Below are 26184 nucleotides of genomic sequence, written 5' to 3' on the forward strand. Positions count from 1 at the left end.
GGGTGGAATGTTGTTCAGATGGTTGGTATGGACTCAGTGGGCTGAACAGCCGGCACTGTAGGGATTCTATAATTAATGCAAGACTTGTTTCCGTTGGCTTGTGCAGTTACAAATAGACCCTCATCATCGTTGTGCTAGAGGGGATGTAAATCAGGATAAGTTCATATTCCCAATTTCTGTTAGAAAGTGCACTGACTCTCATAGTCAAATAGCTCGACATCACCCATCTGAGTTGGTAGTTCCAGTTATGGTTAAATGAGAGAGATTTGTATCTATTGGGATGAGGGTGAAGGGGTTGCATTCCACAGAGGAGGAGCAGAGACCCCCAGAACTCAACACTCTTGCAATGTGGACGGGGTTAAAAAGATAACCAAGTGAAATCTCTTTCCAGGAAATAAATTAAGGAGAATCATAGAATCCCTACAGGGTGGAAGCAGGCCATTTGACCTATTGGGTCCACACTGGTCCTCTGAAGGCTGTCCCACTCCACCTGCCTTTCCCTGTAACCCTGCATTACCCATAGCCAATCCACCGAACCTTCGCAACTTTGGGACTAGAACAAAGAAGATTTACAGCCCAGGAACAGGCCTTTCGGCCCTCCAAGCCCATGCCCATCCAAATCCACTGTCTAAACCTATTGCCCAATTCCTAAGCATCGGTGTCCCTTTGGTCTCCACCTACTCATGCATCTGTCCAGACGCACCTTAAATGCGTCTGCCTCTACAACCTCTGCTGGCAACAAGTTCCAGGCACCTACCACCCTCTGTGCAAAGTACTCTCCGCGTGTATCCCCCTTAAACTTTTCACTACTCACCTTGAACGAGTGACCTCTCGTTATTGAATCCCTCACCCTGGGAAAAAGCTTATGTCTATCCACCCTGTCTATACCCTTCATGATTTTGTAGACTTGGGTGGCTGTGTAAAGTTTGCACATTCTCCCATGTTGTGTGTGGGTTTCCTCCGGGTGCTCTGGTTTCCTCCCAAAGTCCAAAGATGTGCAGGTTAGGGTGGATTGGCCATGCTAAATTACCCATAGTGTTCAGGGATGTGTAGGTTAGGGTGGATTGGCCATGCTAAATTACCCATAGTGTTCAGGGATGTGCAGGTTAGGGTGGATTAGCCATGCTAATTTGCCCATAGTGTTCAGGGATGTGCAGGTTAGGGTGGATTGGCCATGCTAAATTACCCATAGTGTTCAGGGATGTGAGGTTAGGATGGATTGGCCATGCTAAATTACCCATAGTGTTCAGGGATGTGCAGGTTAGGGTGGATTAGCCATGCTAATTTGCCCATAGTGTTTAGGGATGTGCAGGTTAGGGTGGATTGACCATGCTAAATTACCATAGTGTTCAGGGATGTGCAGGTTAGGGTGGATTGGCCATGCTAAATTAACCATAGTGTTCAGGGATGTGCAGGTTAGGGTGGATTGACCATGCTAAATTACCCATAGTGTTCAGGGATGTGCAGGTTAGGGTGGATTGATCATGCTAAATTACCCATAGTGCTCAGGGATGTGCAGGTTAGGGTGGATTGGCCATGCTAAATTACCCATAGTGTTCAGGGATATGTAGGTTAGGTGGATGAGCCATGGGGAATGCAGGGTCACAGGGATAGGGTAGGGTGGAGGTGGGGGAGATGGTGGCTCTTGGTTTCCTCTTACAGTCCAACAATGTGCCGATTCGGTGAATTGTCATTGGGAAGTACAAGATTATAGGGATAGGTTGGGATGCTCTTCGGAGGATGGGTGTGAACTCAATGGGTCAAATGCCCTCTTTTCACACTACAGGAATGATTCTATGATGATTGATCTATGATTGACAATTTGATTTGCTCCCAACTCTGGTGTATTCCCAACGCGACGTGACTGCTTTCAGCATGAGTTGCTACAAGTCTGGGTCAATGCCAGCTCAGCACAGGAAGTGAGTGAGCCTGTGTTCACACAGTCTCCTGAGGGGAAGGCGTGCACTTCACATCACCCCACCAGCAACGGGGCGTGCACTCCTTCAATGAGGAGACCTTTGAAACCCTGCCCTCCCTGATATCCTCACGGCTGTCAGCTTGAAAGAGATCCTTAGTGTAATGCTTCACAATTCTCCTCTCATTGCCAGGCAACCGGAATGTCACAGGCTTGATTTGTTTCATGGGAATTGAACGCCGGACAGAAAGGACTTTTCTCCCCCCCCTCTCTCTCACATTTCTCAAAGCCTAATGCTGTGGGGGGAATAGAGATCAATGAGGATTGGGTGAAGAACAGCAACTATTGACAAGATTCAGTGATGTTAGTGTGAAAAATTATTGTGGGGGCTCTTCAACCTGAATATTAATATCGCTTATTGAATGACTGTCAATGCTTTTTTTCTCAAAAGCATCTTTTGTGTGCATGTTTCATTCTACCCCTCTGCTCCTCTTACACTGTGTCTGCCTATAACCAGATACAGGAGTTCAGACCTGGGGCCTGTGGATGTGTGGGCTCTTGCTCTGTAAAGCAGTTGCTTGTTTATAAGGTTACTTTAGCATCTCCTCTTGCAGTGTTGTCCCTCATTGTACCCACAGAGGTTGAAAGCTCAAGTTGGAAAGCACCAAATGACATTCTTCCCACTGGAGCCTACAGCTATTGAACTGTGAAGGACTTCACACTGAGTTCAACCCAGCCTTCGCCTGTTGTAACTGATTGTCAGACTGCAAAGGAAGATGAAGATATTGGCACTAGAAAGATGAGACTGGGATAAAAGATTTTGGTTAGTGATTCACCATCACCATGGAAACAGCCCTAGCATGGCCTTTGCTCTCCGACTTGAATTGATTTGTCTTATTCCACAAAGGGGTTTTGGCCTGAGACAGCAGAAATGTTCTTGGGGCTATTGAATTCTCCTCTTCCCAAAGTGATTGACCTCAATGGCACGAACAAAGGTTTAGGGTAGCAATTGCCGCCAGGCTGTGTGATGGAGGGAACTAGGCCACTGTTTGAATCAGAATGGTTCCTCCTTGCTACATCATCATCCAGTTCACTCAAAGGTTCTCATTTGCTCAACACCCCTTGTGCTGGCTCACCAAATTTAACTGCCAGTTCAGCCAAGCCCTGAGCTTAAAATTCTCACAAGAAGAAACAACTTCTCCACATCCATTAAGCCCCGTATATGTTTCGATAAGGTCACCTCTCAATCTTCGAAACACCAGCCAGTGGTGACCAACCCCTTCCCGTAAGAAAATATCCCCAAACCGAGGAAATAAAAAAGAATTATCAGGATGTTACCGAGAGTGGAAGGTTTGAGTTATAAGGAGAGGTTGGATAGGCATTTTTCCCTGGAGCGTGGGAGGCTGAGAAGTGACCTTATAGAGGTTTATAAAATCATGAGGGGGCAGATAAGGTATTTTTCCCCAAGTCAGGGGAGTCCAGAACTAGAAGGCATAGGTTTAAGGTGAGAGGGAAAAGTTTTAAGAGGGACTTGAGGGGCAGAGAGTGGTGCGTGCATGGAATGAACTGCCAGAGGAAGTGGTGGAGGCTGGTACAATTACAACATTTAAAAGGCATCCGGATGGGTGTATGGATAGGAAGGGTTTAGAGGAATATGGGCCAAGTGCTGGCAAATGGAACTAGTTCAGTTTAGGAAACCTGGTCGGCATGGATGAATTGGGCCGAAGGGCCTGTTTCCGTGCTGTATCACTCTATGACCCCTGCTTTCAAATCTCATTCCTCACCCCCACCTACCTCAGCAACCTATTCCAGGCTCACAAACCTCCTCCAAATCTCGTGTATCTACAACTTACTTTGCCTCATAACTAGAGACTATGCCTGTTTCCTCAACACTAGAATTCCCTCTTGAAAACTCTCCAACTCTCCTCCTTGGAATCTACCTCTGTTGCTTTTCACCATGCTCTAACCTCCTTTGCTATTGATGTCGGTGTCAAACTAGTCTAAAATCACTCCTGCAAGGCACTTTGGGAATGTTATTGTTTTGACGGTGCTACATAAATGTAGTTTATTGTGTTGGCTTATTGTTCCATGTGTTAGAAACCAGCACACAAAACTGTTGTCGTGATTTGGTTCATGTTGGAGTCCCCTATTTAAAAGCTAGCATTCTCCATACCCTCTCTGATTGTACTTCAAAGTTAATTATTGTGTAGGAAGCATTTAAAGACTGAGACATAAAGAAAACCTCATTCCACTCATAGCTCCTGAGTGTTCGGGGAGTGGAGGGTGCGGCAGGTGTATGAGACTCTGCCAGTGGTTGCGTTTATCAGGAGTTGGGTGTCACCCCACTGAACAGCTTCCTCATTGGGCAGACTGGAAGTAGCGAGATCGTTGCACATTCCTTACATTTATAGTTGAATTTTTATCATTCCTTTGGACCCACACCAACAGCCCAATCTCCAGCATGGGGAGTTGTATATATGATTCATTCATATCCATGCCCTTTCGTATTTCACTCTCGTGTTTGTTTTAAAATTCCACTCTGGCCTTGTCCCACCTTCTCCTTGTAACCTCCTCCCAGACTCTGAGACACTCTGCACTCCTTCAATGCCAGCACCCTTCCCTTTCACAACCCCAACAATCACAGTCAGTAATCTAATCTAATCTAATCAATGCCTTCAAAAGTCTGGACCCAACGTTCTGGCATTCCCTCTCCAAACCCCCACCCCACCCCACCCCTTTCTCTCTCTCTCTCTTTAGAGACTTAAAAAACCTCTAAGCCTTTCCTCAGTTCTCTATTTGGTGGTTCCAAATCAAATTTTGTTTTAAAAAAGTGAAGTATATTTGCACGTTTCACTGTGTTAGAGATGCCATGTCAATGTTGTTTTCTGAGAATTTGGCCTTTCCCAATCTCATGAGGTCAATGCAGATGGGAGCAGTGGATCAGAGAACGATAGGTGGTTGGTGGCCAAAGGTATTGATTCTAATTACACCTTGTACCAAATACACAACCTTTTCACCCAGTGCCAAACTGAAATATGACCTTTAAAAAACTGCCAAACGTTGCTTTAAATAAACCAGCAATTGTTTGCTTCAGCAAGAGCAAGAAATGTTTTCACAAGCAATGCTTTATCCCGTGATTGTGTGCACCAACATAGATCTCCATCAGCAAATCTTTTTATCCATTCATGGGATGTGGGTATCACCAACTTGGTCAGTATTTATTGCCCATCCCTGATTGCCCGTGGAGTTGAGGAAGTTGGTCATGTGTAGACGATAGAGTCATAGGATCATAGAGATGTACAGCATGGAAACAGACCCTTCGGTCCAACCCGTCCATGCTGACTCTATGACCAGATATCCCAACCCAATCTAGTCCCACCTGCCAGCACCTGGCCTATCTCTCCATACCCTTCCTATTCATATACCCATCCAAATGCCTTTCAAATGTTGCAATTGTGCTAGCTTCCACCACTTCCTCATTCCATACACGTACACCCTCTGTGTGGAAATGTTGCCCCTTAGGTCTCTTTTATATCTTTTCCATTTTACCCTAAACCTATACCCTCTAGTTCTGGACTCCTCCACCTCAGGGAGAGACTTTGTCTATTTATCCTATCCATGCCCCTTATGATTTTGTAAACCTCTAAAAGGTCACCCCTCAGCCTCCAATGCTCCAGGGAAAACAGCCCCAGACCAGGTAAGGAGGGCAATTTCCTTTCCTAACAGACATTGGTGAACCGGATGGGTTTTACCTGGCAATCAGCAATGGTCTTTCATGTCCAGATTATTGTTGAATTCATGTCACAATAGGATTCAAACCCAGGTCCCCAGAACATCAGCTGGGTCTCTGGATTAATAGTTTACCAATAATACCATAATATTGCCTAGTTGGGACATAGATCAGTCAGGATAAGTAGTCTGTACGCCCTAAAGTTCTGGGCTACAAAATTCAAAATGGAAATACTATTTGCAATGAGAGAATATACCCCCATTTGTCTTTGTCCCCATTTATCACATTTCTGTAGTTATAGGTTTGCTCAACTGCACTCTCACCTTCACCCCTCTGATGCCCATGTTCCCAATAAGATCTCTCTCTTACCCATTCGCTTCCCCTGTATGCGCATTATCTCTGGTGTCTTTAGAATCATAGAATCCCTACAGTATGGAAACAGGCCATTTGGCCCAACAAGTCCACACTGACCCTCTGCTGAGTATTCCACCCAAACCCATTCCCCTACCCTATTACATTTCCCCTGACTAATGTGCCTAACCTACACATCCCTGAACACTATGGGTAATTTAGCATGGCCAGTTCACCTGACTTGCACATCTTTGGACTGTGGGAGGAAACCGGAGCACCCGGAGGAAACCCACGCAGACACGGGGAGAATGTGTAAACTCCACCCAAACCGGGTGTGGATTCGAACCTGGATCCCTGGTCCAAGGGATGTGGTTTTGAAAGGATACGGGGGACAACTGATTGAGCCACCCAACACCAGAACTGGCCATGTCAAACACTACTGATTCCTGCTCTCACCCGCTAAAATTACTCACTATTCAAGGATATTCCGGGAAGATAACCCTTTTCTGATATTCCTTCTAAACTGTCCGGCTGCGCCCCAAGGGACCGTGCATTGTGTTCGTAAGCAGTGACCTTCCGTTTTGCAAGTCATCTATTAACCCCCGGTCGCCTTCCTCTCCTGCAGAGCCCTTTCCATTCTCGCCTCCATCAGTAAACCTTATAGATTGCATCATCCCAAAGATTAAGACCTTTGATCAGCCACTACCGCCTTTCTCTAGTCCTTCAGGCCTAGCCCTGAACTCACGTCTGCCTACAGTTTCTCTCCTGTTTTCCTTCATGCCGTCTCTTCCTCGACATGTCCATGAAACCCACCCACTTCCTGCTCTCCTCCAATCCTGATCCCATAAACCCACGGATCACCATCATTCCCACCTGCCTGCCTTGTTAGCTCATATTGTAAATGGTTCTCTGATGTTGTCCTTCTCTCCTTTCAATCCACTCCCCCCAAAATAAAACTACCGCAACCTAAGCATCCTCGCAAACTAACCACCCCATCATAAATTCCCCTTTTTGTGTGTAAAGTCCTTAAGCACGTTCTTGCCCTCCAAATCAACACTGATTTTTCCCAGAACTCTGGAATTCTTTTCTGTACTTCTCCATTTGAATTGCCTTCTTGAAGCCACTTCTTAAAAACCTCTTTAACCAAGATTTTGTCCAATTGATTAAACAGCTGATGTGGCTCCTGGTCATATTTTGTTTCACAATGATCTTTGGAATGTTAATGGTGCTAAATAAACGTAAGTCATCATTGCTACAGCTTAGTTGAAAGACCAACACTGGCTGCATACAAACGGGCTGAATGGCCTCCTCTTGTGCTGTAATTGATCTAGTTTTGCTTTACAACGTGAACTGCAAAAAACACCCTGAATTGCTGCAGAATGGGCCAACAGCGCCGCTCTACTGGCAGCAGTAGTAATTGCAGTTTCAGGTGGCATCCCTGCATATCATGACACAGCCTCTCCCCCTGCTGGATATTTGGAGCAATTACTAACTAAATCTAAAACCTAAATTAAAAATCACACAACACCAGGTGTATTTGGAAGTACAAGCTTTGGAGCGCTGCTCCTTCATCCCTTTGATGGCCATGTTCCCAATAAGATCACTACTCAGCCACAGGTGAGGTGTCGAAAGACTGGAGGTTGGCTAATGTGGTGCCGCTATTTAAGAAAGGCGGTAAGGAAAAGCCAAGGAATTGTAGACTGGTGAGACTGACATCGGTGGTGGGCAAGTTGTTGGAGGGAATTCTGAGGGAAAGGATTTACATGCATTTGGAAAGATAAGGACAGATTAAGGATAGTTAACATGGCTTTGTGCTTGGGATATCATATCTCACTAACTTGATTTAGTTTTTTGAAGAAATAACAAAGAGGATTGATGAGGGCAGAGTGGTGGACGTGATATATATGGACTTCAGTAAGGTGCTCGACAAGGTTCCTCATGGTAGACTGGTTAGCAAGGTTAGATCTCATGGAATATAGGGAGAACTAGCTATTTGGATACAGAACTGGCTCAAAGGTAGGTGGTGGTGGAGGGTTGCTTTTCAGACTGGAGGCCTGTGACCAGTGGAGTGCCACAAAGATCAGTGCTGGGTTCACTACTTTTCGTCATGTATCTAAATGATTCGGATGTCAACATCGGTGGTATAGTTAGTAAGTTTGCAGATGACACTAAAATTAGAGGTGTCGTGTTCAGTGAACAAGGATACCTCAGAGCACAATGCAATCTTGATCAGATAGGCCAATGGGCCAAGGAGTGGCAGATGGAGTTTAATTTAGGCAAATATGAGGTGCTGCATTTTGGAAAGGCAAATCAGGGCACAACTTATACGCTTAATGGTAAGGTCCTTGGAGTTTGGTTGAACAAAGAGACCTTGGAGTGCAAGTTCATAGCTCTTGAAAGTGGAGCCACAGGTTGATAGGATAGTGAAGAGGGTGTTTGGTATGCTTGCCTTTATTGGTCAGTCCACTGAGCACAGGAGTTGGGAGGTCATGTTGCAGCTGTACAGGACATTGGTTAGGCCACTTTTGGAACACTGTGTGCAATCCTGGTCACCCTGCTATTGAAAGGATGTTGTGAAACTTGAAAGGGTTCAGAAAAGATTTACAAGGATATTGCCAGGGTTGGAGGGTTTGAGCTACAGGGAGAGGTTGAATAGGCTAGGGCTGTTTTCCCTGGAGCGTCGGAGGCTGAAGGTGACCTTTGAGCTTTATAAAATCATGAGGGGCATGGGATAGGGTAAATAGACAAGGTCTTTTCTTCCAGGGTAGGGGAGTCTAAACCTAGAGACCATAGGTTTAGGGTGAGAGACGAATGATTTAAAAGGGAACTAAGGGGAAACTTTTTCATGTGGTGCATTTATGGAATGGGCTTCCAGAGGAAGTGGCGGAGGCTGGTGCAATAACAACATTTAAAAAGAATCTGGTGGGTATATGAATAGGAAGAATTTAGAGGGAAATGCTAGCAAATGAGACTAGATGAGGTTAGGATATCTGGTCAGCATGGACAGGTTGGACCGACGGGTCTGTTTCCATGCTGTACATCTCTATGATTCTATGAGATGTACAGCATGGAAACAGACCCTTTGGTCCTGTGGATTCCTGGACTGTAACACATCATCACGAAATATTGTATGCTGTGCAATATGTTTATTGAGTCACAGTCAGTTGTGTCTGACAATTCTGGTTACAGATCAATGCCCGACTTTACTTGGACAAAGCATCTATTTCTGTGCCTTCAACCAAGGTCTCTGCATTTCTCTAAATCGGCGTTTCTCTCTAAAACTCCTGTGCATCATCAAAGTTAATTACCTACTGGGGGCCCTGCCCTCACTTACCTGAGCCTAGGCTGTGGAATCTCCAACAGCCCCCACTCTAAACCAACCCCCACATACCACAAGGACTGCAGCGATTCGAGAATGCAGTTCATCACCATTCACCGACAGCAGCTAGAGAAAGCTAGAAATGCTGCCACAGCCAATGATGCCTGCATCTTCATAATGAATAGAAGAAAATGCAAATAGTTATACCTACAGTACAAATGACTGAGGAGTTATAGAATCATCCACAGCACAGAAACAGACACTTCAGTCCAACCAATCCACATTGACCATAATCCCAAACTAAACGAGTCCCTTTGGCCTGTGCTTAAGTTTCAATATTTATATCGGAAAATTGGATGTCCCATGCCATCAGAATCCTCTTTCCATGTCATACAGAGGTCTGCACCAGAAATAAAGAGGCTTATGGGGTGGCACAGTGGTTAGCACTGCTGCCTCACAGCGCCAGGATCCCAGGTTTGATTCCAACCTCGGATTGTCTGTGTGGAGTTTGCATATTCTCCCCGTGTCTGCGTGGGTTTACTCTTGTTTCCTCCCACAGTCCAAAGATATGTAGGTTAAGTGAATTGGCCAGGCTAAATTGCCCACAGTGACAGGTACATCATTCAGAGGGAATTGGGTCTGGGTGGGTTACTCTTCAGAGGGTCGGGTCGACTGGTTGGGCCAAAGGGCTTGTTTCCACACTGTAGGGAATCTAATCTTAATTTACAGAGCACGTTGCATGGCTTTGAGATTCCCAAAACACTTTAAAGCCAATCATGTTCGTTGTGAACTGCTGTGGTGTGGGAAGTGCAACATCCCATTTGGACATAGTAAGCTCTCACATACACATGTTTAGAATGTATATTTTTGTGGATGTTAATTTAGGGATAATTATTAGCCAAGTCTCCGAGGATACCTCCTTTGATCTTGAATAAGTGGCATGCGATCTTTCACATTCACACATGAGAAGGTGCACAATACCTTGAGTTAATGTCTCCTCCGTAATGTGTAGCCATCTATATCTGTGTGTAAGTAACACTCCTGTGATACTGCACGTAGGGAAGCATCTAAATTAAGTGTTATCCTCAAGAACACAGAGTGGGAGAATGAATCCTGGCAGTCAAATGTAATTCAGCTCACAGCTTGAACTCAAATATAAAAACAAGATCAAAAATCTGTGATAAAGTCCCACAGCCACACTTAACAATGAAAACTGCCAGTGCAAGAGTAGGCAGCTGAATTCATAATAAGACAGGTTTACAGGAACAAGTCCCATTATAAATGTGGTCTGTTACGTGTGAGATCCTTTTCGTATATCTGGGCTGTCTGAACCGCCACACGCTCCAACAAGGCTGCGTTGTGGGCAGAGACTGTCATGCATCTCCTTCTGAAGTGTGCCTTTGTAGGCAGGAGGAAGAGGGTCATGTTGAGGTTCGTCCTGAGCAGCTCCGTGACTGTGCGCTGTACGGTCTGTTCCCCGGGACACACACCAAGACAAACATCGACTGTGCCTGGAGGACCATCAACTCAGTGAAAGATGGCCTGAAACTTGCTGGTCTTCCAGAGCAAGGATTACATGCTGGGGGACACAGTAAAGCTTGGGGCAGCTGCCAAGGCGCAGTGAGGAAAGACCACCGTCTGAGGTGTTTCTGTTGAGGTTAAATGGGGATCCTGATGCCTCAAATATATGGAAATTTAATCTTGTACAAGTAAGACTTGCTTTTGGTTTGTTGGTTGGTTAGACTCAAACTCCAATGTTTGTTTCTTCATTTGCTACTGTACAGAACTGCTTCAGTGGCTATGTGTAAGAAGATATTTTCATGACTAAAGTATGTTTTTGAAATAAAAAGAATTCGATTGGAGAGGCTGAAATGGGTATTGTTCATGCAAAGCTACACAGGCATAGATTCAATCCAAATGGACCCATGGTGCACATTGATTCAACCAGATCCCACCTGAACTCTTGGCTCTGTGATACTGCATTGTTGGGGGGTCTCACAGCACCATACCTCTCATTCTCTAGTTCCTCACCTTTGTAATCTTAGCAGGATTGCCCTGCATACTTAAGGAGGGAATGTTTATGAAATGAAACACAGGCCAATAATAACCCCTTTTTCAGTGTATTGCAATATGTGGATTACAAAACTCTTTGATAGATATTTCCATATAAAGGCTAATACAAAGGCTTCAAAGGAAAGGGCACCTGCAGATAGCACCAATCCCAGTGACATCCACAGGAAGGAAGCACAACCGATTATTAGTAATAGATAAAATGGACAGCAGTGGGAGATGAGACTGTAACCAGACCTGTAAATATCAGCTTAATAATATACACAAGAATAAATCCGATACATTTGGCTTATATATCCGGGGTGTGCTATGTGTGTGAGGGGAGAAGGTATTTAACAGTACAACTTGCTTCATATTCAGCAGCCTGATTCCAAGCTGTTCATTCGCTTTGAAACAAGTAGGATGTGGTTTTAACTGAAGTATTTGGAATTTAAACACAAGGGCAGATTTGGCTAATAGATTGTTTGCTCATTTCTAGATCTCACCCAATTGCTCCAAGATTCCTCCGTTCACTGTCAGGAGCCATTGGTCTCCATACGATGGTGCTCGGCTGCTCCACGCTGGGTAAAGTCGTCATTGCTTCCAGTCTTTTCCACTTAGCCCTCCCTCCTCTCCCATCTCCCGTTGGCAGCAGCACCACACCCACTGTGCTCTCTAAACTGTTGATGCTTGCAGCCTGCCCACCTTTTCCTACCTCTCCCCAGTCATCGTGCATCATTGCCCAGCTGGGGGTCTTGGTACATGATGGGTTCACTCCCTCATCCTGACTCTGTCAGTTTGGGGCAGACAGCACGATGTGAGCTGTGATTCCCACCCCACTCCGTCAGATTGCCCATTACAGAATCATTACAGCACAGCAGGAGGCCATTTGGCCCATTGCGCCTCCATCCCTTCTTCAAATGGGCACCATCTGCTACCAATCTCCTGCCTTTTCCCCATTCCCTTGTATATTACTTTTATCCCAACAATTATCAAATTACATTGGAGTCACCCCACAGGATGCTGAATGCTAGGATCATTCTCCATGGTCTATCACTGGAGACTGACTTTAAGCTGGGTGAGTATGACTTCTCAATCAGAACAGGTTCAAAACTCTGCCCTTAGCTCTCAGCACCTCTGGGAGGGTGAATTATTTCCAACTGAACTCTGGTTGACCCAGTCCCCTCCTGACAGGGCTCAATCTGACAGTGTGAGCTAGAACGCAGCAGGGAAGCCCCTACCTAGTCTTACAGCCCAAACCTCTGCCCTATCATTGTAAACTCTAGCTCCAGTCGGCCTGGAGAGAGTGTTTAACCACAGCAGTGTCACAGTGAGCTGGGCTGCAGAGTGACTGACAGAGGCATCATCGACAGAGACATTACCCTTAAGAGAGTGTGTGTGTGTGTGTGTGAAAGAGAGAGCATGTGTCTGTGTGTGTGTATTTATATATATATGTTTGTGTATATAGGTATGTGTCTGTATATGTCTGTGCATGTAGGTATGTGTCTGTGTGTATGGATGTGTTTGTCTCTATATATGTATATGCCTGTGTATGTATGTGCCTGTCTGTCTGTATGTGTGTATGGATGCGCATGTGTACATATGGATGTGCCTGTGTTTGTGTGTATGGATGTGTCTGTGTGTGTATGGATGTGTCTGTATGTGTATGGATGTGTCTGTGGGTATGGATCTGCCTGTGTGTGTATAGATGTGTCTGTGTGTGTATGGATGTGTCTGTGGGTATGGATCTGCCTGTGTGTGTATAGATATGTCTGTGTGTGTATGGATGTGTCTGTGGGTATGGATGTGCCTGTGTGTGTATGGATATGTCTGTGTGTGTATGGATGTGCCTGTGTGTGTATGGATATGTCTGTGTGTGTATGGATGTGCCTGTCTGTGTATGGATGTGCCTGTGTGTGTATGGATATGTCTGTGTGTGTATGGATGTGTCTGTGTGTGTATGGATGTGTCTGTGTGTGTATGGATGTGCCTGTGTGTGTATGGATATGTCTGTGTGTGTATGGATGTGTGTGTGTGTGTATAGATGTGTCTGTGTGTGTATAGATGTGTCTGTGTGTGTATGGATATGTCTGTGTGTGTATGGATGTGTCTGTGTGTGTATGGATGTGTCTGTGTGTGTATGGATGTGTCTGTGTGTGTATGGATTGTCTATGTGTGTATGGATGTGTCTGTGTGTGTATAGATGTGTCTGTGTGTGTATGGATTGTCTATGTGTGTATAGATGTGCCTGTGTGTGTATGGATGTGCCTGTCTGTGTATGGATATGTCTGTGTGTGTATGGATGTGCCTGTGTGTGTATAGATGTGTCTGTGTGTGTATGGATTGTCTATGTGTGTATGGATGTGTCTGTGTGTGTATGGATGTGTCTGTGTGTGTATAGATGTGTCTGTGTGTGTATGGATTGTCTATGTGTGTATGGATGTGTCTGTGTGTGTATGGATGTGCCTGTGTGTGTATGGATGTGCCTGTCTGTGTATGGATATGTCTGTCTGTGTATAGATGTGTCTGTGTGTGTATGGATGTGCCTGTCTGTGTATGGATGTGCCTGTGTGCGTATGGATATGTCTGTGTGTGTATGGATGTGTCTGTGTGTGTATGGATGTGTCTGTGTGTGTATGGATATGTCTGTGTGTGTATGGATGTGCCTGTCTGTGTATGGATATGTCTATGTGTGTATGGATGTGCCTGTGTGTGTATGGATGTGCCTGTGTGTGTATGGATGTGTCTGTCTGTGTATGGATGTGCCTGTGTGTGTATGGATGTGTCTGTGTGTGTATGGATGTGCCTGTGTGTGTATAGATGTGCCTGTGTGTGTATGGATGTGTCTGTGTGTGTATGGATGTGTCTGTGTGTGTATGGATGTGTCTGTCTGTGTATGGATGTGCCTGTGTGTGTATGGATGTGTCTATGTGTGTATGGATGTGTCTGTGTGTGTATAGATGTGTCTGTGTGTGTATAGATGTGTCTGTCTGTGTATGGATGTGCCTGTGTGTGTATGGATGTGTCTGTGTGTGTATAGATGTGTCTGTGTGTGTATGGATGTGTCTGTGTGTGTATGGATGTGCCTGTCTGTGTATGGATATGTCTGTGTGTGTATGGATGTGTCTGTGTGTGTATGGATGTGCCTGTGTGTGTATAGATGTGTCTGTGTGTGTATGGATGTGCCTGTGTGGGTATGGATGTGTCTTAATTGGTATGTATATGAATGGAGGGGGGAAGCTCCTTGAGTTGGATACAATATTTGGTTGGGAATCTTGGTGAGGTGCCAACCAAGCTAAAGAGAAAGAGGGGGAACCAGTGATGATCAGTATCAAACTGAAGCCACAATAGGCTGACTGTCCTTTACAACATCTGTACATTTTCTTGATATAAAAAGCTGATGGAGGCATTGTGTTAGTTGTGCAGATCAAAGCAGCAAGTTTATCACCGCAGGAGGCTGAGGACCTGTCCATTCTCTCAGACCTTGTCCCTCCATGTCCAGCCCTCTGAAGGTTCACTCCCATGGTGACAGGCTCCGTCTGTGTCGAAGGTAATTGGGGCCCCGTGTATCAAGCAGAATGAGGTACCCCCTGACTATGCCAGTATTGGGCTGAGATGCCCTCAGTTCAAGGCCCATGTTGTTGAACATCCACACAGGGCAGCACAAGGAGCCAAATGGAGAGTGGCATTCGGACTTACTGCTGGGTTTTAGATGACGAGGGGTGATCCAGGATCTGTGGGTGGGCAGGTAGAGCCTACAACAAAGGAATAAACACAGACAGGTAGATTAGCTACTTTCTATATCCACATGATGTGCAAAAAGACTGTTAGAGAGGAGAAAGTCAGTTGTAACTCCAGTGATGCCAATTAGTTGGGGTGGTACAGTGGCTCAGTGGTTAGCACTGCTGCCTCACAGCGTAGGAACCCAGGTTCAATTCCAGTCTTGGGTCACTGTCTGTGTAGAGTTTGCACATTCTCCCCGTGATTATGTGGGTTTCCTCCGGGTGCTCTGGTTTCCTCCCAGTCCAAAAATGAGCAGATCAGGGAGGATTGGCCATGCTAAATTGTCTGTAGTGTCCAGGGATATGCAGGCTAGCTGGATGGGCCATGGGAAATGCAGGGTTTCACGGGGAGGGTAGGGCGTGGGATGCTCTTCAGAGGGTGGACTGAATGGGCCGAATGGGATGCTTCCACACTGTAGGGATTCTATGACTTTAGAGTAAAGGGAATTTTATCTTTACTTGAGAAATAGAGACATTACATCCTGCTATGTTATGAATATATATACAGTTATGTTCAATAAAACCTGTTGCTATTTGCTCACAAGATCATCTTCAACTACATGTGGCAATGGTGCTCAAACCCACAGAACGAGAGTCATAGAGTCAGAGAGATGTACAGCATGGAAACAGTCCCTTTGGTCCAACCTGTCCATGCCGACCAGATATCCCAATCCAATCTAGTCCCACCTGCCAGTACCCGGCCCATATCCCTCCAAACCCTTCCTATTCATATACCCATCCAAATGCCTCTTAAATGTTGCAATTGTACCAGCTTCCACCACTTCCTCTGGCAGCTCATTCCATACATGTACCACCCTCTGCATGAAAATGTTGCCCCTTAGGTCTCTTTTATATCTTTCCCCTCTCACCCTAAACCTATGGCCTCTAGTTCTGGACTCCCCAACCCCAGGGAAAAGACTTTGCCTATTTATCCTATTCATGCCCCTCATAATTTTGTAAACCTCTATAAGGTCACCCCTCAGCCTCCGACACTCCAGGGAAAACAGCCCCAGCCTGTTCAGCCTCTGCCTATAGCTCAAACTCTCCAACCCTAGCAACATCCTTGGAAATCTTTTCTGAATCCTTTCGAGTTTCACAATATCTTTCCGATAGGAAGGAGACCAGAATTGGACGCAATATTTTAACAGTGGCCTAACCAATGTCCTGTACAGCCACAACATGACCTCCTCCCAGCTCCTGTACTCATTACTCTGACCAATAAAGGAAAGCATACCAAAAGCCTTCTTCACTATCCTATCTACCTGCGACTCCACTTTCAAGGAGCAATGAACCTGTACCCCAAGGTCTCTTTGTTCAGCAACATTCCCTAGGACCTTACCATTAAGTCCTGCTCAAAATGCAGCACCTCACATTTATCTGAATTAAACTCCATCTGCCACTTCTCAGCCCATTGGCCCATCTGGTCCAGATCCTGTTGTAATCTGAGGTAACCATTTTCGCTGTCCATTACACCTCCAATTTTGGAGTCAACTGCAGACTTACTAACTGTACCTCTTATGCTCACATCCAAATCATTTATGTAAATGACAAAAAGTAGAGGACCCAGCACCGATCCTTGTGGCACTCCACTGGTCACAGGCCTCCAGTCTGAAAAATAACCCTCCACCACCACCCTCTGTCTTCTACCTTTGAGCCAGTTCTGTATCCAAATGGCTAGTTCTCCCTGTATTCCATGAGATCTAACCTTGCTAATCAGTCTCCCATGGGGAACCTTGTCGAATGCCTTTCTTTGTTAATTCTTCAAAAAACTCAATCAAGTTTGTGAGACATGATTTCCCACGCACAAAGCCATGTTGACTATCCTGAATCAGTCCTTGCCTTTCCAAATACATGTACATCCTGTCCCTCAGGATTCCGTCCAACAACTTGCCCACCACTGAGGTCAGGCTCACTGGTCTATAGTTCCCTGGCTTGTCTTTACCACCCTTCTTAAACAGTGGCACCACATCTGCCAACCTCCAGTCTTCCAGCACCTCGATGATACAAATGTGACTATCGATGATACAAATATCTCAGCAAGAGGCCCAGCAATCACTTCTCTAGCTTCCCACAGAGTTCTTGGGTACACCTGATCAGGTCCTGCGGATTTGGCCAGTGAGATCCTGGAGTGAAGGTAGTGAGAGTAAACCACAAAGACAGCCCAGTGATCCAATCCCAGAGAGAGGGGAAATACCTCACGGCTGGCTGGGGACAGACTGCGAGGTGTAACAAGGAACTGGGAAGCCTGACAGAAGCTGAAAAAAGAGTGGGCATGTGGTTAGCTACAGGACATAACAATCAGCAACAGGAAGTAAAGGATGACAGAGATGGGGAAGAAACAAGCTCTTACAAAAGCACGTGAAGGAAGAGGCCCTATCTAAATCCTGAAGGAACTCTCCTAGTGGGACTCAAGCTACCTCGTTTCACACTAACACACAAGTTAGGAGCAGGACTGGGCCGCCTGGTCCCTCAGGCAGGCAAACATAAGGACTGCAGATGCTGGAGATCAGAGTCAAGATTGGAGTGGTGCTGGAAAAACACAGCAGGTCAGGCAGAATCCGAGGAGCAGGAAAATCTACGTTTCGGGCAAAAACCCTTCTTTCCTGATGAAGGGCTTTTGCCAGAAACGTCAATTTTCCTGCTCCTTGGATGTTGCCTGACCTGCTGTGCTTTTCCAGCACCACTCTACTCTTGATATCTGGACCCTCAAACCTGCTCCACATTTAATCAGATCAAGATTGATCTGCTTATAATCTTGACTCCACATTCACTGATAACCTTTGTCTCTTTTGCTTATCCACCTTTGCGTCAAAGATATTCCAAGAATCTGCTATTGAGGCCTTTAAAAGAAGAGAGTTTCTAAAGACTTATATTCCTCTCAGAGAAAAATCAAATCTCCGTATCCCTGCCTCAGAGGTATGACCCTTTAGTTTTAAACAGCGACGCTCTAGTCCTAGATTCTCCAAAACCAGGAAGCATCGCTCCATAGGCACCCCATCGAGACCCCTCAGGATCTTATTTGCTTCAAATAAATTGCCTCTTTTGTCTCAAAACTACAATGGGTACAAGCCTAGCCTTTCCAACATTTCCTCATAAGGCAACCTATTTATTCCAGGTATTAGTCCAACAAACCCTCTCTGAACCCTTCCAAGCATTGACCTTCTTCCTTAACTCAGGACACCATACAGTAAGCAGTAATCCAGATGTGGACTTACCGATGCCCTATGTAACTAAAGCATAACCTTCCTACTCAGAGAGTCATAGAGATGTACAGGATGGAAACAGACCCTTCGGTCCAACCCGTCCATGCCAGATATCCCAACCCAATCTAGTCCCACCTGTCAGCACTTGGCCATATCCCTCCAAACCCTTCCTATTCATATACCCATCTAAATTCCTTTTAAATGTTGCAATTGTACCAGCCTCCACCACTTCCTCTGGCAGCTCATTCCATACATGCACCACCCTCTGCATGAAAACGTTGCCCCTTAAGTCCCTTTTATATGTTTCCCTCTCACCCTAAACCTATGCCCTCTAGTTCTGAACTCCCCCGCTCTAGGGAAAAGACTTTGTCTATTTATCCTATCCATGCCCCTCATGATTTTATAAACCTCTATAAGGTCACCCCTCAGTCTCCGACGTTCCAGGGAAAACAGCCCCAGCCTAGTCAACCTCTCCCTAAAGCTCAAACCCTCCAATTCTGGCAACATCCTTGTAAATCAATTCTGACAATTCCCCTCACAATAAGCACCACAAACTACAGAGCCACGAGTACATAGAGAAAGAAAAGAATAAGACTGCGGCAACAGTTTGGAAAATTAAACACAGACTACAGCATCCATGGGAGTCCCAGCAATACGGGAAACAAAGGGGCTGGATGAACTCCTCACATTAAGATTTTGATTTCACTGTAGGTTCAGACCGACAGGACAAATTCTGCAACGTAGAGACAAAGAAGCTAGATTGGATATCGGAGGACAAGCGTTGCCAATCCAACATTGAGGCTAGGAATCGTCCCACGGCCCTCCACTAACCTTTAGAGACTGTGGAGGACACGCATCTGAGTAAGAGGCCAGATGCTTGCTACTACAGAAAAAAGATTAGGGAGACTTTGTAAGTAATGCCTAGTCACTATGACACATCATTAAATGAAGCTGCTCGCATGACTTCAGACATCCTCCATACCCTTCAGTCTTAGCCTTGCAAGATGGTGAGAAGGTCCCTCTATTTCTCTCGTAGCAGGAGCTCAATACAGCGGATAATTAGAGAGCACCCCAGGCTGTGCTGTGCTGTGTCAGAATATAGTGACAGAGAAACAAACCAGCACAATTCTTTCATTTCATCAAATTTGGATCTTCCCATATTCTGGATACAGGGTGATACTGTTCCTGAGAAGCCAGCTGTCTCTTTCAATGAGAACCAGTGCTTTCTTAAAGAAAATAAAGACGGAGTGAAGCTGTCTGTTTATTGCACAGAACCTGACCAGGAGGTCCAAACATTAGAAACTGCTGACCCCTGAGAAGATGCCAGATCCCTGCAGGGAAGCAAGAACGCGACCTTGTGTTGGTTCAATACATTGTGAAAGGGCACGGAAAATGTTTACAAGGATGTTGCCAGGGTTGGAGGGTTTGAGCTATAGGGAGAGGCTGAATAGGCCGGAGCTGTTTTCCCTGGAGCGTCGGAGGCTGAAGGTGACCTTATAGAGATTTATAAAAACATGAGGGGGCATGGATAGAGTGAAGAGGCAAGGTCTTTTGACCAGGGTAGGGGAGTCCAAACATAGAGGGCACAGGTGAGAGGGGAAAGATTTAAAAGGGACCTTAAGGGCAACTTTTTCACACAGAGGGTGGTCTGTGTATGGAATGAGCTACAAGAGCAAGTGGTGGAGGCTGGTACTATTACAATAGTTAAAAGGCATCTCGATGGGTACATGAATAGGAAGGGTTTGGAGGGATATGGGCTGAATGCTGGCAAACGGGACTAGATTAGGTTAGGATATCTGGTCGGCCTGGCCCAAAATGTCTGTTTCCGTGCTTTACAGCTCTAATGACGCTAAATGTCCACAGCCATTAATTGTCAATAATGCAGAGAAGAGGTCTCTGAGCTTCAAAACTAAGTTAAGATTATTCCCATCGAAGCTTCAGCCACGACGGACAGTGATCAATGCTGCGCAGGCAAAAGCTGATGGTTTGCAACAAGTGTTTGCAACTGTGCAGAGAGAACATTGATATGAGCTTGACAGGCTTCGAGAAAAGTTTCAGTCCTCCGCAAAGGAGAAGCATAACTGGCTCACATCACTAATACAAAGTTATCAGCGTGGGTATATAAGGCTCCAAATAAGACACACTCTCTCAGCATCCGCCATGTAGAGATATATTCAAGGAAGTCTGTTGCTGTTCGCTCAAAAGAATTTCGACCTCACATTCCTAAACTCACTGGAGAATGGACACAATTACAAGCAGGTAAAACATGATAATGAGGTTGCGAACTGTTTGACCTGTGATTGAGATTACTTATGGTCTCTAAATAAGAAATTCATCATCAGAAAATGGATCTTTTCTACCAGTTTACTGAGCGTGACCCACCTTCCTCAAAATTGCAATGTTCAAAACTGTCGTGTGGTCACCCAAATCTGGTCAGAAACTGAGAGGCTGGAATGATATCCCATGACCACCTGCAGAATTGGAGGAGTCAAAAAAATCTGCAGATGCTGGAATCTGAAACACACAGGCAGGAGGCTGGAAGAATACAGCAAGCCAGGGAGCATCCGGAGGTTTGTATAACCCTACACCCGAAACATTGACTTCTCCACCTCCTGATGCTGCCTGGCTTGCTGTGTTCTTCCAGCCTCCTGCCTGCGTATGCAGTGTAGGAGGAAGAGTTCCTGAGGTTTAACTGTGATTGCTTTTCGTCCTCAGGAGAGTGAGTGTCTCATAAGAGTCCAAGAGAGGGCGGTGTGTGGTAGGAATAAGCTTCACAATGGCTCTTAAAAACAGAAATAATTCAGATAATCACCAGAGGAGGGCACTGGCTACACAGGGTCTGTAGCATATTGAGTGCTACATAGAACATACTGCGCAGAATCAGGCCATTCAGCCCAACCAGTCTAGATATTTTCTCATTAACTTGTTCAGCGATATCATTGCATATGGCTGGAGAGGGTGGAAATTGAACCTAAACCTCCTGGTTCAGAGGCAGGGAGACTACCACTACACCACAAGAGCCTCCTGACCAACTGGACTATGTCTTTGTTCATGGTCTATACCAGTTTCGCTCACCCCACTCTGCCTTACCTTATCCACTGATATCCTTCTATTCCTTCCCCCCCACTTCATGTGTTTAACGAGCTGCCCCTTAAACATGCCACTGCTTTCTATCTCAACCCCTCCCTGTTCTGGCAAATTTCCCATTTTCTGATTAAAGTCGTTTCTCCCGAAGTGCTTGTTGAATTTATGGATCTTACGTTTCTCGCCTCTAGTTTGGAATTTCCAAAGTGCCAACATCTACTTGATGAAACACCCTTCACAATTCCAAAGATCTTCCCTACATGTCCATTTCTAGAGAAGCCAGTTATGTGGCCACTCACTCTTTCCTAGCAGTTACAATCTCTCAGCTCTGATATCGTGTTTGCAAATCTTAATGCACCTTCTCTGATGGTTCCATTTTCCTAACGGTAATAATGGGGATCAGAATCATCGCCAGTCTGCTCATGTGAGATACAGGTTTAGCAGAAGCACTCTGCTTTGTCAGTACAACCGAGGGGAGGGAGTGTCAGAGAAATGAGAAAATCACAGCTTACCCCAAACAGAACAACAGCAACAAAGAGATACAAAGGAGGGAATAAGTTCAAGGTGTTAACAATGTGGTGAACAATATATACTCCAAGCTGAGATAAACAGATTTTTTGTGAGTAAGGCAATTGAGGGTTATGGGGAAAATGGGCAGCCATAATTTCATTGAATAGTGGCGAGATCCGATGAGCTGAATGGGCTATTTGTGCTCCTTTGCCTTATGCTGTAATGCGGGCGCGATAATGAACAAAAATTGGATTTCAAAACGTGGTGACGTAAAGCTGGCCTCTAGTCACCTCCCATTGAGACCCTGGTCGTTTTCACCTTGAGACCTTTGAATTGGAGAAAGTGAGGGCTGCAGACGCTGGAGATCAGAGTCAAAAAGTGAGGCACTGGAAACCACAGCAAGTCAGGCAGCATTAAGGAAGCAGGAGAATCAATGTTTTGGGCATAAGCCCTTTATCAGGAATGTGTGTGTGTGAGAGATAGAGTATGTGTGTGTGCACGAGAGAGAGAGAGTGTATCTATGTATGTGTGTGCACACCCGCAGGGGTAGTGGTCCAGGAGGCTAAGGGATAAATAGGAGGGGGGGGGGGGGGGGGGGGGTCTGGGGGGTGTAAGGTACCTTGGAAGGCAATAGGTAGATGGACGTGGGGGTGATGGTGATAGGTAGAAGTGGAGGTTGGAGTGGATAGGTGGGAAGGAAGATGGACAAGTCATGAAGTGGATGCCGAGTTGGAAGATTTGATCTGGGATAAGGTGGGTGGAGGGGAAATGAAGAAACTGGTGAAATCCGTATTGATCCCATGGGGTTGGAGGGTCCCAAGGCAGAAGATGAGGCGTTCTTCCTCCAAGCATCAGGTGGCCAGGATTTTGCAGTGGAGGTGGCCCAGGACTTGCAAGTCTTTGGTGCAGTGGGAGTGGGAGTGGGAGTTGAAGTGGTTGAACACAGGGCGGTGGGGTTGTTTGATGTGTGTGTCCCGGAGATGCTTTGCCCTTTGAGTCGGTCAGGCCTTGCTGTATCATCAGGTTTCGTCAGTGCGCTGACAACGGATGGAGGGTCTGGGAATTCTCACCGGGGAGCGGCTCGGATCCTTGCTTTGATTCAGGTGGTTGTAGAGAAGGGCAGAAATCTCCTTCTGTCCAGTTTCTGCTGCAATGGAGAGAGCAGTGCTGCCATCCTGTAAACAGGCAAACAAAACATCAAAGAGTATCCTGCACAGTAAGATCCCACACTGGCTAGATTGGTGGAAGGCAGCTTGTTTGGGGTGGGCCGGCCATAGGAGTAAGCCAGTGGGAGTCCTTGAGGCTACGGGTGCTCAGCAGGAGGGGTAGGAGCCTCCTGGTTTAGGTGGGAGATGGTGAAGGTGCCTGAAGATGACAGTGAACTCAAAAACCGCCTAAAATCAAAGTTCAGCCACAACTGTAGCCTCCTGGCAAGGTCCTTCAGGGAACGGCCTGTTGGTGTGAACCTCTGACCCTCACAGCTGCGGAAGCAAGTGAGAGGAGGGAGTGGGGAGTTAACGGACGCATCAACGGCTCTCTGGCCTATCCCAGGAGGCACACCTCCACACAGCTGGCAGGACACACAAAGCTGCGCTGATGGTGGGAAGATCCATCAAATCAGAACATGGTCTGATTTGGGCTTTTAAGTGGGTCATTAGCTGCTTCTGGCTGTGGAAAGCTGCCAGATTCTGTCCCCACCTGTCCCTTTCCTTCGGAAGAATAAACGTGATGGAGAAACATCTCAAAGTGGCTCTTCCCCTCTCCTTACATCCATGCAACGGGGAAAATTCAGCCAACTGTCTCAACATAAAATGTACCCAAGCCCCTTGTGCAATATACACTGTCTCTGTACCCATTCCCCCTGTACTATATACACTGTCTCTGTACCCATTCCCCCATACTATATACACTGTCTCTGTACCCATTCCCCCTGTACTATATACACTGTCTCTGTACCCATTCCCCCTGTACTATATACACTGTCTCTGTACCCATTCCCCCTGTACTATATACAATGTCTCTGTACCCATTCCCCCTGTACTATATACACTGTCTCTGTACCCATTCCCCCCTGTACTATATACAATGTCTCTGTACCCATTCCCCCTGTACTATATACATAGTCTCTGTACCCATTCCCCCTGTACTATATACACTGTCTCTGTACCCATTCCCCCTGTACTATATACACTGTCTCTGTACCCATTCCCCCCTGTACTATATACAATGTCTCTGTACCCATTCCCCCTGTACTATATACACTGTCTCTGTACCCATTCCCCGTACCATATACACTATCTCTGTACCCATTCCCCCTGTACCATATACACTGTCTCTGTACCTATTCCCCCATACTATATACACTGTCTCTGTACCCATTCCCCCCTGTACTATATACACTGTCTCTGTACCCATTCCCCCTGTACTATATACACTGTCTCTGTACCCATTCCCCCTGTACTATATACACTATATCTGTACCCATTCCCCCTGTACTATATACACTATATCTGTACCCATTCCCCCTGTACTATATACACTGTCTCTGTACCCATTCCTCCTGTACTATATACACTGTCTCTGTACCCATTCCCCCTGTACTATATACACTGTCTCTGTTCCCATTCCCCCGTACTATATACACTATATCTGTACCCATTCTCCCTGTACTATATACACTGTCTCTGTACCCATTCCCCTATACTATATACACTATCTCTGTACCCATTCCCCCTGTACTATATACACTATATCTGTACCCATTCCCCCTGTACTATATACACTATATCTGTACCCATTCCCCCCGTACTATATACACTGTCTCTGTACCCATTCCCCTATACTATATACACTGTCTCTGTACCCATTCCCCCTGTACTATATACACTGTCTCTGTACCCATTCCCCTATACTATATACACTATCTCTGTTCCCATTCCCCCTGTACTATATACACTATATCTGTACCCATTCTCCCTGTACTATATACACTGTCTCTGTACCCATTCCCCCTGTACTATATACACTGTTTCTGTACCCAATCCTTCCCTATCATTGTGCCCATTTCCTCTGTTCTGTGTACAGACTGTCTCTGTTATCTTGGTGGAATAGCTGAGCAGGGATTTGCTGGATTTTGGGCTGTAGGTTGGGCAGCTGTCTGACCGGGCGTGCGGTTCCCTGCTACCTCACTCACGTTATCTGCCAGAGTCACGTTACAGCCTGGCATCTCTAATAGGAGCCTGACGATCTCTGTGTGGCCGTGCTCACAGGCGCACATCAACGCTGTTGACCCGTCATCGTCCTGGATACTGACGTCCGCCCCACACGCCAACAGGGCCTTCACCATCTCCACCCGGCCATGGCTGACTGCCAACATCAGGGCTGTCTGACCCGCCTGGAAAGGGGAAACACACAGTTAAAGGAAAGCCCCTTCAGGACCAAGCATCACTTCACCTGCAGCCAGTGAGACACCGCAGAACCCAAACCTGGCGTCAGCTCCATTTGTAATGGAGGGGGACTCATGGGAAGTGATGGCTGGAATATTCAACTCTAACAGGTCAACCACAGGTACAAATCTGGTAAGCGTTCCTACAGTCCCTTCACCTTTCTTGCAGCTACTGATCATTTTTAGGGTCCTAAAGAGGTGAGTAAATTTCTGCAACCCCTTCACCATCTCCTGATAACCTCATGGACCTTACAGCCAACAAAGCCTTGTTGCAACGAAAGAAGTACAGCAACCAAGTTGCACACAGCCAGATGCCACAGTGTGATAAGTACAAGGAATAGGCACAGGATTAGACGACTCAGTCCCTCAAATCTAAGTTAATACCATTTTGCTCCAATTCCTGCTGCTCCCTGAAGACGATTCGTAAACACAGTGAGCTTGTGGAGAATCCACAACCTCTTGCCAATCTGGTGATGGCATGGGGCAGAGCCTGAGGCCTAGATGCTGGAGAGGGGACCAGAGACGCAAGAGAGGGCTGGGTTGACCTCTGACCTACCTGGCTGGCCTTGGCGTTGACGTTGCCGAGACGGAAGAGCTGTGTCACGGTCTGCATGTCGTGCTCCGACTGGAGGGCAGCGAGCGAAGCCAGCATGATGGCTGTGTAACCAGCCTTATTCTGCTTATCCAAACTACAGGCGCCTGCGACAAGAAGGAGGGGACGCAGTTTAAACACACGACATACCGGAAAAACTTTACAGGATTATTGTAGGGTTTTTTTAAAACAGTCTGAAATTTC

At 46.1% G+C, this 26184-nt stretch overlaps 1 protein-coding gene across 12 annotated transcripts in view; it reads right to left on the reverse strand.

The window, feature by feature from the left end:
* Positions 1-11419: 11419 nt before the first annotated feature.
* The window catches only part of kank2 (KN motif and ankyrin repeat domains 2), a 188399-nt gene continuing 173634 nt past the window's right edge, over positions 11420-26184 (reverse strand). For all 12 annotated transcript variants that reach the window (XM_072564183.1, XM_072564187.1, XM_072564188.1 and 9 more), the window contains 4 exons: positions 25945-26087; positions 25137-25337; positions 23014-23118; positions 11420-15119 (listed from right to left, as the gene is read on the reverse strand). In XM_072564183.1, the coding sequence (XP_072420284.1) occupies positions 15060-15119; positions 23014-23118; positions 25137-25337; positions 25945-26087 (509 nt within the window). In that variant the 3' untranslated portion in view covers positions 11420-15059. The remainder of the gene's footprint in view (positions 15120-23013; positions 23119-25136; positions 25338-25944; positions 26088-26184) is intronic.

The sequence above is a fragment of the Chiloscyllium punctatum genome, chromosome 46 (genome assembly GCF_047496795.1).
Source record: "Chiloscyllium punctatum isolate Juve2018m chromosome 46, sChiPun1.3, whole genome shotgun sequence".
NCBI lineage: Eukaryota > Metazoa > Chordata > Chondrichthyes > Orectolobiformes > Hemiscylliidae > Chiloscyllium > Chiloscyllium punctatum.